This window comes from Salvelinus alpinus, chromosome 21, assembly GCF_045679555.1.
Source record: "Salvelinus alpinus chromosome 21, SLU_Salpinus.1, whole genome shotgun sequence".
Lineage (NCBI taxonomy): Eukaryota > Metazoa > Chordata > Actinopteri > Salmoniformes > Salmonidae > Salvelinus > Salvelinus alpinus.
In genome coordinates, this window is record NC_092106.1 from 9,063,755 (window position 1) to 9,082,385 (window position 18,631).

Consider the following 18,631-nt stretch of genomic DNA (forward strand, 5'->3'; position numbering starts at 1 on the left):
ACTGTTCAGCAGTCTTATGACTTGGGGGTAGAAACTGTTCAGGAGCCTTTTGTTCCCAGACTTGGCGTGCCGGTCCCGCTTGCCATGTGGTAGCAGAGAACTGTCTATGACTTGGTTGGCTGGAGTCTTTGACAATTTCTAGGGCCTTCCTCTGACACCACCTGGTATAGAGGTCCTGGATGGCAGGAAGTTTGGCCCCAGTGGTGTACTGGGCCATACGCACTACCCTCTGTAGCGCCTTGCGGTCGAATGCCGAGCAGTTGCCATACCAAGCGGTGATGCAGCCAGTCATGATGCTCTCAATGGTGCAGCTGTAGAACTTTTTGAGGATCTGAGGGCCCATGCCAAATCTTTTCAGCCTTCTGAGGTGGAAGAGTCATTGCCGTGCCCTCTTCACGACCGTGTTGGTGTGTTTGGACTATGATAGGTCCTTTGTGATGTGAACACCGAGGAACTTAAAGCTCTCGACCCACTATACTACAGCCCCGTCGATGTGAATGGGGGCGTGTTCGGCCCCTCCATTTCCTGTAGTCCACGATGAGCTCCTTTAACTTGCTGATGTTGAGGGAGAGGTTGTTGTCCTAGCACCACAATAGCCAGGCCTCTGACCTCCCTATAGGCTGTCTCATCGTCGTCGGTGATCAATCAGGCCTACTATCGTTGTGTCGTCGGCAAACTTAACGATGGTCTCGGAGTCGTGCGTCCTGTAGGCATGTTTCTCAATGCAGGCCTATGTCTACAGTCAACTTTGAACATTGCATTTATTCATAATAACCCAGACTTGGTAAGCTTTAAATAGCTGCTAACCCAGTTGTTTGTTTTCCCATCACCTGAGTAATGAGTAATAACCCATATCTTGTATAAACGGGCTCAGGGAAAGTCACCTCCCCTTTTGTCCACTTACCACACGTCTGGTTTATAGGCTTGTTCCTAGACTGAATGATGTCAGCGCGAAGTCACACTTGCGTACAAACAAGACCCCCCCCCCCAATGCACACATACCATGTTAGTGGCCGGTAACATGTCAGGTGGGGTAGCATGAAACAGACAGACCAGGAACAATGACTCACTCTCCCCTAGCACCATGCATGTTAAATTAGACAGACAGTAGACAGTGCTCCACTGTACACTAGTGTAAATTACACTATTGTTTTGTCTTGCCATACTTACAGTATAGTCTCTCTCTCTCTCTGGTCCTATTGGCTATGACCCAGTCGATGCCCTCTATCACAGACATGTGAAAAATGTCTGGTCAGGCAGAAGTGGCCAACAGAGCCCAAAATATCTCTGTGAATATCTCAGTGCATGTTTAACCATTCAAAGAGAGACCTAACTATCCAACTATTCAAGGTGCTATGGCAAAGTTGATCTGGGGTGGTTTGGATAACTGCCATTCTGATTAGTTTTATTGTTGCAGTTGGACCTCATGATCTCATGCTGATTGCCAGCTGCACTGAGGCAAACTACATGAAACACTACAGTGAGTCTATTTGCAAGTAAGCATTTCATTGTACCGTGTACACTACGCTGTATCCTTTGAGTATGATGAATAAACTTTGATTTGCTTCCAAATTCCAGCTGCTTTGTTTGAGTAAAGTTGCATTGCTGGTATTAATTCTGCGTTCACCTGATACATTACAGCAGAAAGCTGAAGAGTAATTATCTTCCTCACCCACATTGAGGAGTATTCAGGGTTGTCTTGCTAAAGGTACAGGCTGGGTGTGCATGAGGACATCATGGGTTAAGCATCTCTGTTCAAGCTGTGGAAACTATGGCCAGCTGAACCTTCCTACTCCTGCATGCAAATAGGGAGCCCAAATGGCATGTTTCTTTGAGTTGCCTCAAAACATCTCCCTGTACACACACACACACACACGCACACGCACACACACACACACTGTATTATTCTTTCCAGGGAGGGCTAATGCGGTCAGCCTTGAAGTACATACAACATCCTCCAAGGCCTAGCTGTAAAGCCTGGGGAGACAGGAAGTGATTTCACGGGGTTCCACTGGTGTCCCACCATCATTTAGACAGGTAATGTGCCTCTAAACACAAATTAAACAGCCTCTGGTGAAAACTTAAGCTCTACATGGTGTGATAACCTGTTGTTCCACACTGGCCTGAGAGATGTACTGCATTACATGGATATGAGTGCAGTGAAAGACATGGGGATCTTCTTTGAGAAGAGAGGGCTGACGTCGTGGGTCTCATGGAGGACCTGAGGGGAACTGGGTAGCTGCTCACATCACTGTTTTTCATGGGAGGCACCTGCACCTTTGTCTGGTTACCCATCCACACCGCTCTGGCCAAACGCCACGCCCACTAACATTTCTTCTCCACAATGAATCAGGTTTGCTTCCTCCCCAACGACTTCTCGAATGCGAACACATTCAAACCGTTCTGATTGGTCCCAGAAACCGATGGGTTGGACCAGAGCTGGTCTACATGAATCAGGAATCACGTCATTTTGACATCAGCACAAACGACTTCGAGGATGGTAAGTTCAGACTCATGTGTGGAGCGATTGATAGAGCAGCGGAATTAAATTCAGGATGAGTCGTCAGGCAATCTGCACCCTCCCCTCTCTCTTTCTGTCTTTCTGTCACTCTGTCTTTCTGCCTCTCTCGTTACCTGTCTTGTTTTGTCTGTTCTTCTTCTCTTGTTGTGTCTCTCTCTTTCGCTCTCTCTCTTTCTCTTTCGCTCTCTTTCTCTCTCTCTTTCGCTCTCTCTTTCTCTCTCTCTTTCGCTCTCTCTCTCTCTCGCTCGCTCGCTCTCTCTCTCTCTCTCTCTCTCTCTCTCTCTCTCTCTCTCTCTCTCTCTCTCTCTCTCTCTCTCTCTTTCGCTCTCTCTCTCTCTCTTTCGCTCTCTCTCTCTCTCTTTCACTCTCTCTCTCTCTCTTTCACTCTCTCTCTCTCTCTTTCGCTCTCTCTCTCTCTTTCGCTCTCTCTCTCTTTCGCTCTCTCTCTCTCTCTCTCTTTCGCTCTCTCTCTCTCTCTGTCTTTCTTGATCTCTCTATACCTAATTTCTCCTCTCCCTGTGTAAAATCTGGTGGATGTATCCGTTGCATCTGGAGGGATGCACACGTCTGACTCGGAGCAAACAATTAGGTCACCTTCTCAGTTTGCATACTGCACATCACCACGGCTGCTCATCACCACGGCTACGCCACAGCGGGGAATACACACACTGATACACTGCATATGCTCAACTCATGATTTCTCCACCGGAAACCTACTCCACACAGCAGAACGCTGCTGCTCTAGCCCCGGAAGCCGGACACAGGCTCTCTGCGATAGGAACCTAGAGAACTCCTAAGTCACTATACTGTAAATTCCTCTTGTAAAAAGCCTTTTCCTGACAAAAACACCAACCTTTTTCCTGTTCCTCGCCATGGCCTCTGGAACAATGGGCGAGAGCATGACAGAAACTGAGAAAAGAGACCTGTACGATAGTTACCCCGATGCTGACACGCTCACTGGAGCCCAGAGGACTTCGTATTCAGACGGAAAATCAATTGTGTGCCACCCCTAGGGAAACTCAAAATGATGGATCAGTGTGTACTTTGGACAGCCTTCAGCTGCCGTCGTCTTTCCAGGTTCCGAAAGGCTCGGGGAAAGGTGAAGGCCTATAATCAGTGTGACTGTCGGGACCTCATACAGTCCAATAGTTGTGTTTTACAGTATCCTCTCCAAACCACTCTGATGAGATGTTCACCTCAGAGGAAACAGCTTTAGCTGAACCCTCTGTCTTGATTGCAGGCTCATTTGAGTGGTAAATTACCACAGAACACAAATGCAAAGAGTGTCCTCTTAAGGATCTAACACTTTTTTTTCCAATTTTGGCCTAAAATGACATATTCAAATCTAATTTCCTGTAGCTCAGGACCTGAGTCAGGAATATGCATGTTCTTGATACCATTTGAAATAAAACACTTTGAAGTTTGTGGAAATGTGAAATTAATGTAGGATAATATAACACATTAGATCGGGTAAAAGATAATACAAAGAAAAAAACATGCGTTTCCTATATTGTTTTCTCCATCTTTGAAATGCAAGACTTAGGAGTCTAGGTGCCATTTAGATTTTGGCCACTAGATGGCAGCAGTCTATGTGCAAAGTTTTAGACTGATCCAATGAACCTTTGCATTACTGTTCAAAATGTTGTATCAAGTCTGCACAAGTGTGCCTAATAGTTTTTTTGAGGTACAAAACTGTGCACTCTCAAACAATAGCATGGTATTATTTCACTGTAATAGCTACTGTAAATTGGACAGTGCAGTTAGATTAACAAGAATTTAAGCTTTCTGCCTATATTAAACATGTCTATGTCCTGGGAAATGTTCTTGTTACTTACAACGTCATGCTAATCACATTAGCGCACGTTAGCTCAACCGTCCCGTGGGGGGGACACCGATCCTGTAGAGGTAATTAAGAGAGAGCAGGTTTATATTCTACCCAATGACAATATGGATAGAAAGTCACACAAGTAGGTTCATCAGTACATTCATATTTGTCTCTTTCTCTCTCGCTCTCTTTCTCTCTCTCCCCCTCACTCTCTCACCCCTCCCTCCCTCTATCATACTGCTTCAGATATTGTTTACTCACGAGACTGAGTTGATCCTTCTGGCCCAGTGTATGATGGACAGACAGTTGGCCAAGGAGATGCATAATGGACTGATTATAGATGCTGGAAAGATAATTCTGTTCAGCTAACTGCCAGGCATCTCTCTCTTTCTCTCTCTCTCTGTCTAGCTGCAGTGCCATGGTCAATTATTTTCCATGGACTTGGGCATGGGCCAGGGCCAAGTTTTCCAACGCTGTTATTATTATTATTATGCGCATTAATACAGCACAGCCATGTGATATGGAAAGCATGTGCTGGTGGACAGAGTAAGCAGAGGCATGGTTTTCATCAGAGTGCTGCTTGTCTTCACTTGTTTTCCATTCATTGTGATAAAAACGGGGGAAACATTGTGTGCTCTGATGTTTTTGAATGGCATTGTTTACATTGTGTACAAACTGTCTATCAATTGTATCTGTCACAAGGACATGTGTTGGATGTTTTCCCTTGTTTTCTTGGTTGGCCAGGTGGGCGTAAAAGTGTTCGACCCTGCCCTTTTTGTTTTGTAATGGGATCTGAATCGTGAGTTTGTGTTGTTACATTTGAACGGCAACAGGGAGGAACTCTTGGCCCTAATGGTAACCGAACCATGGAAATCACTACAGGACATCAAACAATATGGTTATTGTTTCTCTCAGTGCCGGAGTTCTATTTCAGTTGTTGATGTCTTGGACTCCATGTTTTTCCCTCACTGAGGTCAAAGTTTATAGAGCCGTTCTGTTTCCCTCCCTCCCTCCTCTGTTTCTCCTCCAGTCCTGTGCCCCATGTTGTGTCAGAACGGAGGGGTCTGCATCCAGAAGGACCGCTGCCTCTGCCCACCAACCTTCACTGGCAAATTCTGCCACATCCCCGTGGCCACGCCCTCCACCAATGACATTGAGAAGCCTCCGCGCAGCCCCTCGGTGCTGGCCAGTCAGCAGCTACTGACCCAGTCAGAGTACATTCTCCCCCTGCAGAGCCAGCAGCAGAGCCACAGTCAGCCCAGCGGTGGTAAGTGTGGCAAGGCCGGCCTCATTGGTGGCAGTGGTGGGATCTGAATGGTGAGGAATTAAACAACGTATACGTTAGACACAAATCTTTAAAGCAGAGTCCAATGTCTCTAGTGAAGGAGCCTCTCCTTGACAGTAAGACTGGGATAAAAACGTAGAATAGAACTCTAGAATGAGCACAACGACAGCTAATTCTCTGCATTTTGATGGACTGATACTGAAATGAAAGAAAACAGTGTTTTTTTTAAATGATCAAATTAACCATCATTAATTGCCTAATAATGCATGACAAATTATGCTTACGTCTGACATTTAGTCATCTGTGGTTTGGCTTTGAGTGTGCAAAAATGGTCAACTAAGGTTCACGCGTCACACAGTTACATAAAGCGTGTCTTTCCTGTAGATTAATTACATTCAAACTGCACCGTGTGTGCTGCGCTAAAGATGACAGTTATACATGACTGTTTTCTCTTGGCCAGTGCTCAACACTTGAATTGTACCTATTGGTGCCAATAGGTAATAAGCCTTGAAACACGGACAGCAATTCCTCGAGGTCTCTGAGACATTCACAATCACTCATTTCCCATTGTTTTAACATCATTACAATGCATATGAGAACACTCCGATTCGGCTACTTACGAATACTTGCTCTCACTGACTTTCCAAATGTGAATTTTGGGTGTTATGACATCCAGATGTTTCTGACCAAATTGAATCAGTTGACATACAGTACGCTCTTAGATGGTGAAGTATAGTTGTACAACATGAAGAAAAGCCAAACACTGACGTTTCCCTGCATGGCGGTATTGAGACCCTGGAAAATGCACGTCATCATATTTGCCAATCGCAACGAACTACGCAGTCGTTGAAATCTGAAGCTTTAACAGTTACACTGCAGTTACAGATGGCACTTGTTTCAGGATACAGTATGGTTGGTAATCTTCTGCTGCCTTTGAAGATGTTATCATAAGAATGTGACCCTGAGCGCATGTGTATTTATCCATGCTCTATAAAGCTCAATGACATCAGTGTGGCTTGTTTTCGCTCCAAGGGGGGGGTGGGAGGGCTGGTGAAACACAACCAAAAGTTAATGACATTGAAATCTAAGCAGTATGCTGAGCTCGTACTAACAAATGAAATGTCAGGGTCAGTTATGTTGACGAGCTGCTTCTAAAAGTCCACGCTCTATTCCAGGACTGGGAGAGTGTTTTGGGAGTGGTGATCTGAGGGCTTACGCAAACTCACTGAGGAGGCCTACGTTGAAGTGGGGTCTTAGACTTAGCTGACCTGCCAATATAGTACCACAGTATGAGTCATAATACCCATAAAGCCTAGCGGTCAAACAAGGAAATGGTTCCAATCATTTTTTTCACCATTCATATTTCCCATAGGGGATTTTAGAAACACTTAAAATAAGGGCTGTGTTTAGTGTAGGCTTACTGTGGCATGAGGTTTGGATAACTGTGTAAATCTCTCCAGGACAAGGTGACTTTTATCAATATATTCACCTGTATTTTACCCCCCAAAAATGGAATACTAATTAGCTGCTAATGTGGCTATCATAAAGAACAACAAATGCCATAATGATCTGGACGAGACTGACGAATCGAGGCAAAGGTAAGGATCTCTGGATTAACTATCTAATGTTAGCTAAATGTAGTGATGAATAAATTGGCTACATTTCTTTAAATTGACAATTCTGTGAACTCTCTTGTGCAAGTTTTAAATTGACACAATACCTGTTAGCAAAGGTGTCAGCTAGATAAGATGTGCAGGGCTTGCAGGGATTCTGTAGTCTTGCATGATGTCTACTTTAATGCGAATTAGCATTTTCAAATCTGAATATATTGATGTCACCTTGTCCGAGAGAGATTTACATGGTTATCAAATGTCACGCCAGGGTAAGCCTTCACGAAACAAATCAATAGTGGAAAAACGATTGGAATCATTTCCATGTTTGATTGCTAGGTTTTATGGGTATTATGATACCTACACTGTGGGGCTCTATTCTGTAGTGTTTATCATAAAACGTCTTTGTCCATGCACATCTCGCAAATCTACTTATATCAGCAATATACTGTACCTCTTTCTGATGGCAATTTTGCTACACTGATATTTGTTCTAGTGCAGCCAGACGCTTACATTCTATTTCCTTGGCAACTTGTGATGCAATTTAGCATCACAACCACAGTTTGACAACCATCAATTTTATCACCACTTAGGGCTATGCAGCCTGTGGTGAACGTCATTCAGTCATTTCCTCTCTTCGCTTTAGGAGGAGTGTTTGAATGCTCTGTTCATCTCCTTGCGGCTAAACGGCTAACTTTTCATGCGTGAACCTTGTGAGGTCACCTTTATTTTTCTAGCGTGAAAAACAGACAAAGGACACCTCAGGTGGACAAAGGACACCTCTGTTGTGCTGTCAGGACCAGCTGTGAGGACGAGGTCGGCCATTACTGCAACACTGGCCCGTATGACACGGCCAGACAGTGTGAAGTAGTGAACAGGCAATTAAAAATGGTAATGAGAACCTACGTAGTACATTTTGTCACAACTCAAGTGGGGTGTAGACAAGCAGCGAGTAAATTCCAAATGACCTCAGAGTTAGTCTATGAACGGTTATGGGGATACCCTGCAGGGGTGAGACAATGGGATTGCTTGTGTAACGGATGTGAAATGGCTAGCTAGTTAGCGGGTACGCGCTAGTAGCATTTCAATCAGTTACGTCACTTGCTCTGAGACTTTAAGTAGGGTTTCCCCTTGCTGTGCAAGGGCCGTGGCCTTTGTGGAGCGATGGGTAACGATGCTTCGTGGGCGACCGTTGTTGATGTGTGCAGAGGGTCCCTGGTTCGCGCCCGTGTCGGGGCGAGGGGACGGTTTAAAGTTATACTGTTACATTGATGCTGTTGACCCGGATCACTGGTTGCTGCGGAAAAGGAGGAGGTTGAAAGGGGGGTGAGTGTAACGGATGTGAAATGGCTAGCTAGTTAGCGGGTACGCGCTAGTAGCATTTCAATCAGTTACGTCACTTGCTCTGAGACTTTAAGTAGGGTTTCCCCTTGCTGTGCAAGGGCCGCGGCTTTTGTGGAACGATGGGTAACGACCGTGCTTCGTGGGCAACCGTTGTTGATGTGTGCAGAGGGTCCCTGGTTCGCGCCCGTGTCGGGGCGAGGGGACGGTTTAAAGTTATACTGTTACACTTGTTAACCACGGAGAACTGACGCCTGAGACATGTTTGGATCCAAGTGAGCCTTGTGAAATCCACAGCACGATCATAGAACAAAAGACCAGTTTGCACTCATTGTTTTGGGGCAAATGAAAACACAGTCCAAACTGCATCTGTAAATGAAACATTGTGTTGGCTGCATATCTCCATGGCCCAGTGTAAACGGTTGCGTATAGCCCTGAATAGTAAACCAGGTGCTATGGGTCTGATATTACGGATGGGTAGGAAGTAAAGACTCCCAAGGTCCTGGGTCTTGATTTTAATGAGCCTTGTTCTCCGCGTTCTCGTTTTTTTCAGCCTAGAACAAATCGTGCACAACAGTTCCTTTAGCATAAACAGATCTGGGACATTCAGTCACCCAGAGTTAACTGATTATCTCTTTGCCTTTTTTAGTCTGTAAATAAAGCCCAAGAAAAGGTTGCGGTATGAGTCAGGGGCGGGCCTTCCGCTCAGTCTGGGCCTCTTGGCAGTGTAGTAGCGACACCGTGGGGGAAACGTTGTGACAATGCAGTAATAGCATGTTTTAGGAGAACAACCACTCCATTTTCAGACATACAGGGGCGTGGATACCCCACACACACCTTCCTTTTCATACGATCTGCTATAGTAACAGGGCTTCACACTAGCTTCCTAACAAGTTGAATTGTATTTATTTTTTATTTCATCTTTATTTAAACAGGTAGGCCAGTTGAGAACAAGTTCTCATTTACAACTGCGACCTGGCCAAGATAAAACAGTAAAGACCGCCATGCAATATTTACCTTTGAATTTCAACCACATCAAAGACCGTGTCACGCACCAAAGGCACCTCACATACATGGCAGCTCCCATTCATATCCACTTTCTTAGTTAGCCGTCAGCACAAAAATGCAAAGTCAATCATTCAGCGGGTGGTAAATGTGAACGACCAGGACAGCGTTCAAGTGAGAGGTCCATCATAGGATGACCTCTGACCCTTGGAGGCACAGTGGGTCAGGTCAGGCTCTGTGCAGAGACTTTGTGGAGTCAGTAATATTTGCTAATGCTAACCCCCACTAGCTAACCCCTAACCCCCTCCCAAGTTGCGCAGCGGTCTAAGGCACTGCATCTCAGTGCTAGAGGCATCACTGGAGGTGATGGCTAAATTCCCAATCTGGCCCTCTACCATCACGGTCACCTAATAATCCCCAGTTTACAATTGGCTCATTCATCCCCCTCCTCTCCCCTGTAACTATTCCCCAGGTCGTTGCTGCAAATGAGAACGTGTTCTCAGTCAACTTACCTGGTAAAATAACGGTAAAATAAAATAAATAAATAAATAAAATCACTACAGACCCTGGTTCGATTCCAGGCTGTATCACAGCCACTGATTGGGAGTCCCATAGGGCGGCGCACAATTGGCCCAGCGTTGACCGGGGTAGGCCGTCATTGTAAATAAGAATTTGTTCTTAACTGACTTGCCTAGTTAAATAAAGCTTAAATAAAAAATCAATTAAACCCCCACTCTTCTCTATCCCTCCCACCAGCATCTGGCTCATCCATGGTGAAGGTGCGGGTGCAGCACCCACCAGAGGCCAGCGTGAAGATCCACCAGGTGCTGAAGGTGGGCTATGGGCCAGGCACGGTTAGGGAGCAGTCGGAGACGGTGACCTGGTCAGCAGGCCTCTCGGGGGCCAGCACCAGTGTTCTGCCAGGGGAGAGGGCCGCAGCCACACCACCTAAACCCAGAGTCCAGGCCCAGACCCTCCACGGTAACTCCACCTACACAGAATCTTCTGTGTTCAAGTACTGCTTCAGAGAGGTCCGCAACGGCCAGGTGAGACTTCGCAGAGGAATTTCTTCTACGATTGATACCTACAGATAACTGCCAAAATAAAGGAAACACTTGAGTAAATGAGGGAAACAAAGTATATTGCAAGCAGGTGCTTTCACACAGGTGTGGAATTAACATCTCATCATGCTTAGGGTCATGTATAAAATGCTGGGCAGGCCCAGTTGCCCATTAATTTTGGCTACCATGGCTAGAAGGTGCATTAAAGCTGTTCTGGTGCCTCATGGTGGCCCAACGTCCTATTAAGACACTTTATGTTGGTGTTTCCTTTATTTTGGCAGTTACCTGTATATATGTCATATGCATCAAGTGATGTAGCTAAGTCTTAAGCAATCCATTAGAAATGGGTGGCATCTCTCATTGTGGTTGTGCCAGTTTAAATCCAATGCTCTTTTCTTCTCCTCTATCCCCTCAGTGCAGCTCACCTCTCCCAGGACTCAGGAGTCAGGACACCTGCTGCAGAGGGATTGGACTGGCCTGGGGCATCAACGAGTGTGTCCTATGTCCCCCTAACACAGGTAAAAGACCCCCCCCCCCCCCCCCCCGCTCTAGTAGTCACCTGTCTGACTTTGCTCTTTTGTCCGTGTCGCTCTTCTCTTCCGCTACACCTGTACTCTCCTTTCAGTCTTTCTATCACAAAATGGGTTCATCCTTTTTCTCCCATTTCTTGCGTAGATGCCCCCCCACCTTCTGTCCCCTTTGTGTACCTACCCCTCATCTCAAAGCCAATCATTGTATACCAGAAACAAATGGGGAGGTCACTGCTGATTTAGTAATCCCAGGTGCAACAATAACAAATTAGTTACACCTGTATTACACTGATCATATGTACTTAGTTTTTTGTTTACGTATACATGTGTATAGCTGATGGAATGTATTGTAGATGACACCTGTACCATGTTTGTATTTTGTATTATTGCGGAGTGACACTTAAATACATTTTTCGAAAATGTATGCCCCATGCTACAGTATAGTGGCTAGCCTACCAGCTTGTTCTTGTTCATCTCACCTTCACTACCTTATTCACATTGACTCTGGTTTTTCAAAAGACAGGAATGCTGTAGATTGGAGTGGAATTCCTTTTCAAAACCTTAAACCAGATGGCCTTGCTCTGTTGTCTGAAATGAAATAAGAACTTCCGTAATATCACATTATTAACCAGATATACACAGCACATAAAGTTGTTTTACTCCAGACCTGACTAACCGGACTGGAATGTACTTTTCTCTTAGCCATATTTGTCCATAAGTTGGCTTTACCCTCTCGCCTCCTAGACCATATCAACATCATGTCAAAAAGTAGTGAGCTAATGTTCTGTTTTCAACTTCTTTCATCACCGCTAATCATTTTAGGAACCCAGACAGTCATTATTATTTTTTAGGTAACTCTCCTCAGCCATGCCAGTGAAATAATGTACTTACTTGTAATTACTTGTTTTAGATAGCAAAGCCCAGAAATCAACATGGTCTTGTTTGTATCTGTTCCTGTTAGACTAACAGGGAATTCATACTATTCCACAGTATTATTGTTGCTATCAGTAATGGACATATTATGTAATAGATTAACTCCATGCTTAGCCGCAGCCAGTAAGAAATATATAGTATTATGTCGGGTCATTGATAAATACAGAAATAAATCACCGGGCTGTTTATCTCTCTGTTCAACAGTCTGGAAAATATCATGGTTTTCCTCATTGTTTAAACTACGATGAAAACCTCATCAATTGCGATGTCTCCCTCCTTGCAAACAACTTCCCCAAACATTCCCATAAATAACTGGTTGATACCGAACAATAGAGGCCTTGTCCAAAACTCTGGCCAGGGATTACGGTCGTTTGAAGCACTAAGTACTTTAAACTTTCCATTTCCTTTGAGGAATGTCCTTTGAATCTTTACTCAGCGACCTCAAGTCACTTCACAACTTCCCACTTGTCTCCCAAGCCTGTAAAGGTCCTCCGAATAGAGCTTTGTTGGATGTGAGAGGAGAGACAGCTGGGAGGGAGATTGTTAGCAGACAGGTGACCAACAGTGTGTGATTTAGGCTGCCAACAGTCCAGCAAACAACTGGGAGTAACATAGCTAGCTAACTAGCCGGAGATGGGATTGTTAGCCAATGTTAGATGAGGGAGTTTTCCACTCTAGACTGACAGTGAGTCGTCATGCTCGTATGGTAAAAACCCTTTATTTGTTTCGCTTGGTTTAATTGGCCCAGAACGCTCCGGTGTATCCCATGGCTCCTGTACGCTTGGCTCTCTCTCTCTGGTGCTACATGCTGCTCGTCTTCCATGGTGGGATCAGGGACTGTTTATACAGTACACACAGATTGAGCACTAAAATAGTCTGAAATCTCGTCCAGGCTCTGCAGGAGAAACATAGGCAAGAAAAGATTGACCCATCACTCTGGTTGTAGACACAGCTATTGGCACTACATGACTAGGTATCCCCTTTCCCTTTACATCAGTAGGGCTCACATAGGGTCTCTCGAGTATTGCTATTTAATCATCATTATGTGAATTGCCTTTTCAGGAAATGGAGTCGATGGGAGCTGTCCGGCTGGATTTGAGAGGATCAACGGCACCCAGTGTGTTGGTGAGTTCCATCTGTAGAATGATGGTGGTCGTCTACAATCGTAGATAAACGCGTTCCAAAAGGGTTCTTCGGGTGTTCCCATACCTTTTTGGTTCCAGGTAGAAATCTTTTGGGTTGAACCCTTCCAGGTAGAACCCTCGGTGGAAAGGGTTCTACCTGGAACCAAAAGGGTTCTACCTGGAACCAAAAGGGTTCTACCTCGAACCAAATAGGGTTCTTCAAAGGGTTATCCTATGGGGACAGCCGAAGAACCCTTTTAGGTTCTAAATAGCACTTTTTATTCTAAGTGTACTTACATCCGATCTCAGCACGTTTAATCTCTTTGTGTCTGGAACAGGAGAACTAACCGGAAGAGATGTGTGTTGAAATGTTACAACATTTTATTTGACAGTATTTATTTTTAAACAAATACCAGGTCAAATAGGTGTGGAAAGAGAAGCATTGCAATGGTCCATCTTCATAATATGGCCTCTCTCATTTTCAGTTGATGTTTTGAGTGGATTAATGTACAATATCACTTCATCAAGTCAGCAGATGCCAACTTAGCTTGTCATATTCCATATAGACTCAGCTCACCCACACACACATCGAAAAGCTCTTTGAAGCAGCTCATTATTCAACCCAGTCTTGTCACTTGGCCCAGAGATCTAGCGCTGAATAGTCTGAGGCGATAAACTCTGAAACACGAGCCATGCCTTGATTATCTGCCGCTACGGAAGGGCCACTTCATCCGTCTCTGTAGAGCCTGATAAGATATGAGAGGGATAGGAGAAAACAGAGCACCCATCTCCCCTGATGGTAACAAGCAAATGCTATCATGCTGGCTATGAATCATTCAGGCCCGTTCAAAAACATGGGATGGCACTCAGATGGGGACATACCAATGTGGTTGCGCTCATTCATGGTGAATCTGCTATTTATCTGAGAGGGGCACATACCCAAAGGCAGGTCACACTGACACAATGCATGTACTGTAGTTTTAGTTGACCCACCTGTTCATGAATTGCATATTGTAAAAACATCACCTGTGATTCTTTAGATTAGGATTGGGGCTACTGGGATTATATTTGCACATCAGTTAGCAGCTGAAATAAAGAGAGAAGGGGAGAGAAAAACTACATTGATCTGTAAGTTAAATTCTATAACATAAAGGAGCCTCACTAACATGCCTCAATGGAAATACGTATTACTGTTATTTGGCAGGAGGAACTTTTTCATTCCTGCATCTATATGGAAACATTTAACATACAGTTGTAACTCAAATGGATTAGGTGCTGACAGGTGATGATGCAAACCATATATGCAACATTGCCTTTGAATGTCTATTTGTAGCAAGAAGGTCTACAGTGAATTGGGGATGAGTTCAGTTCACTGCTATTACCCAACAGTTCAGTTCACTGCTATTACCCAACAGTTCAGTTCATTGCTATTACCCAACAGATGCCGTGTAAGTTAGGCCAGACGGTTGTATAACCTGACTGCTGGAAAACCATTTCTCCAGGAAAAGCATGGAGCCAGATTGTATGAGACATAATGACAACACCAGGCCCTGTTGCATCACTCACTCAATCCCCCTAAATCCCTGAGAGTCACACCTCGTGTTGTAAGCTGCTACGATATTGATGAGGACAGGGTTGGATAAACACTGATATGTTTATGTTATGGTTTTCTTTTACACTCCCGTTGAATGTCGCCAGACTTTTTAGTGTTTCCAAGATTATGATTTCAGGTTGGGGCTAGTTCTTCCAAGTTCTCAGCTAAACCTACAGTTTACAAAGAGTATTTGTTTCACAGGGAATGAACTCTAAGCACAAATGTTTGCCATGTCTAGCCACCCTCATTGGGTTTCAAGTCAGTCACTGTTAATATCCCCAGAATATGAATGTTCTCTGTGACCAGGGCCTCCCCTGCAAGTACTGTATACAGTCTGTCACTCAGTCAAGGTTCAGCTCTCACTCTCAGTGGGGAGCCCTATTATCTCCCCGGCCTTCAGGAAGAGGGTACATGACAGTTTCCTGTCTGTGGATCCTATGGATGGATGGATGGATGGGGTTAGGGAATAGGGATGTGACCCTGGTGTTTCCCTTCCTAGATGTTAATGAGTGTTTGCAGCCAGGCTTCTGTGAGAACGGGAACTGTGTGAACACTCGGGGGAGCTACAGTTGTGTCTGCAGGCAAGGATACATACTGGACGCCTCTCACGGGATCTGTATCTGTAAGTAGCCTACAGGGCTCTCCGCTCGAAGGAGAGGAAGGGAATACTGTGCTCGCTGTGCCGCGGGGTCTGGAATGAGCAGGAATAACGCATGGCTGAGGTGCTATGGAGCTGAACTGTACAAAACACTATACACACAACCTCACATACAAAAACGTGTTGAGTAAAGAGACCAGGTTAAAAAAAATATCTGTTTTTATAGATAATTTCCTGCAATTCTACACATTTTGCCATGGCTTATGCCGTGTTTTATACTATTTGAGTGACTCAAGCATCAGAACAAAATCAATGGGGGCCCCATGTCATGACATTTTTGGAGAAATTTAGATTCTCCCCGACTGTCTAGTTTTTATTTTGGTGATTGTTAGCTCTCAAAGATGATATTATAAAAAATATATACAGTACCAGTCAGAAGTTTGGACACACCTACTCATTCAGGGGTTATTCTTTATTTGTACTATTGTCTACATTGTAGAATAATAGTGAAGACATCAAAACTATGAAATAACACATATGGAATCATGTAGTAACCAGAAAAGTGTTAAACAAATATATTTTAGATTATTCAAAGTAGCCGCCCTTTGCCTTGATGACAGCTTTGCACACTCTTGTCATTCTCTCAACCAGCTTCATGAGGAATGCTTTTCCAACAGTCTTGAAGGAGTTCCCACATACTGAGCACTTGTTGGTTGCTTTTCCTTTACTCTGCGGTCCAACTCATCCAACTTAACAGCCCACCCAATTTACCTACCTGTCAGAGCTGCTAGGAGTACTGGGTGGAGGAGTCAAGCGCAGAGAGCAGGGATTCAAGAACGTGGATTTATTTTCCAGTAGACAGGGAAAACGATCATGCCCTAAACACACGGGCGCATGAAAAATACGAGTCCAAAAACACAGGACTAAACTGTCCAGAACAAATAATAAATCCACTAAACAATCCAACACCAAATAACAGATAAACAAGCCCGCACAACAGCCAGCGGGCTGACTGCCCTTAAATAGCCTACCCACAAAACTAAACTCAAAACAGGTGCACCCAATCAGCCCAAACTAACAGAAACAAAAAAGGAAAAGAATCGATGGCAGCTAGTAGGCCGGTGACGACGACCGCCGAGCGCCGCCCGAACAGGAAGAGGCACCATCTTCGGTGGGATTCATGACACTACCTCATCCCCTTACTGTTTTTATTTATTTACTTTTCTGCTCTTTTGCACACCAGTATCTCTACTTGCACATTATCATCTGATGATTTATCACTCCAGTGTTAATCTGCTAAATTGTAATTATTCGCTCCTATGGCCTATTTATTGCCTACCTCCTCATGCCTTTTGCACACAATGTATATCGACTCATTTTTCCCCCCTACTGTGTTATTGACTTGTTTATTGTTTACTCCATGTGTAACTCTGTGTTGTTGTCTGTTCACACTGCTATGCTTTATCTTGGCCAGGTCGCAGTTGTAAATGAGAACTTGTTCTCAACTAGCCTACCTGGTTAAATAAAGGTGAAATTAAAAAAAATAAAAAATAATAATCTTTGCTTATTTGAGCTGTTCTTGCCATATTATGGACTTGGACTTTTACCAGGGCTATGTTCTGTATACCAACCCTACCTTGTCACAACACGACTGATTGGCTCAGACGCATTAAGAAGGAACTTTTAACAATGCACACCTGTTAATTGAAATGCATTCCAGGTGACTACCTCATGAAGCCGGTTGAGAGAATGCCAAGAGTGTTCAAAGCTGTCTTCAAGGCAAAGGGTGGCTTGAATCTCAAAAATATAAAATCTATTTTGATTTGTTTAACACTTTTTTGGTTACTACATGATTCCATATTTGTCATTTCATAGTTTTGATGTCTTCACTATTATTCTACGATGTAGAAAATAGTAAAAATAACAAAAAAATGCTATATATAGCTCCATTATCATTTCTACATACTTTTATATATGGTTTTAATCATTTAAGTTTACACTGAAAATGTTGTAGTTACCCGAAAATCATTTTCTATCTTTTGGAGTGGCGGCAACGATTTAGCAGCTAAATTAATATAGGGGAAACACTGTAGGACAGTAGACTACCTCATGCAATAAATATTTCCATTATTTATTATAATTATCTTTTGATCCCAAAAATGAGTTCAAATTCCACACACTTTTAGATCGAACAATATTCAGTAATACTTTACATTAACTGTGCTGTATTATATCATACATAAAACATACATTGCACATCATAAACATGACATTACAGCTCCTGAAGTTCTGTGACACTTGGCCTGCTTATTCTAACCGGCATTTTACAAAGGTTAGTGCTTCTGAAATGCTGGTTGGCCTGTGACCCCTGTGTGTTGCCTTTGGATCTGACGCAGTTTGTATCTGCTTGTCTGTGGGCTCCCTCTCTATCCAGTCCGCCCCAGCACTTGGCTCTAACTGCTGGAAACTGTCTGTTTTGTGTGCGTCGTTGACTCTGAGCGGTCATCTTTAAACAATGTGTTGCCAAAACGTTAATGGGAATGCTTTGAGCTTTTCTGTTTTCTTGCTATCTGAATCGATGATTTAACAGCGATTTATTTCTGACGTTTCTTCTCTTTTCTGACGTCATGTACTTCTGCAACTCATTGTCTGTCTTCAGTTGAATATTTCTGTGTTTCTTAACCCGACTAAAGCAACAGAATGCCTACTGTTTTCTAAGCTAAGATCAAGTACCAGAAGTACCAGAGAATCATGACACAAAAAGCAAAGACGAAGAGTACACCATCGTTATATTTCAAGATAAATTACCAATCAACAATCAGCATGTGTTGACCCTGCATGTTGGGTTTGGTGTATTCTTTTGCTTGAGGCCTTTTTGGAAATGAAGCTGTTTCTGTATGGCTATAATAAATGCTATCTTCTCTCTACCATTCTCCCATTGGCATGTCCTCACCCTGTCCTCCTCCTTGCAGCCCATAAGGTGATCTCGGAGGATAAGGGCCAGTGCTATCGTATCCTGAGCTCTGGCTCTGGCCCTGGTAGCTGCTACGTGCCTATCCTTAGGAACATCACCAAGCAGATCTGCTGCTGCAGCCGCGTGGGCAAGGCCTGGGGCAAGAACTGTAAGAGGTGTCCCTACTTTGGATCAGGTGAGCATCCCAATTCTGAATCAAACCTCCACATCATACTCAACCGGCAATGGAT

General features: G+C 44.1%; 1 protein-coding gene across 1 annotated transcript in view; it reads left to right on the plus strand.

The window, feature by feature from the left end:
* The window catches only part of LOC139547742 (latent-transforming growth factor beta-binding protein 4-like), a 75,656-nt gene that overhangs the window by 34,278 nt on the left and 22,747 nt on the right, over positions 1-18,631 (plus strand). Inside the window, exons 6-11 of the mRNA XM_071356772.1 lie at positions 5,377-5,613; positions 10,344-10,633; positions 11,064-11,166; positions 13,174-13,236; positions 15,329-15,451; positions 18,400-18,576. Coding sequence (XP_071212873.1) covers positions 5,377-5,613; positions 10,344-10,633; positions 11,064-11,166; positions 13,174-13,236; positions 15,329-15,451; positions 18,400-18,576 — 993 coding nt within the window. The remainder of the gene's footprint in view (positions 1-5,376; positions 5,614-10,343; positions 10,634-11,063; positions 11,167-13,173; positions 13,237-15,328; positions 15,452-18,399; positions 18,577-18,631) is intronic.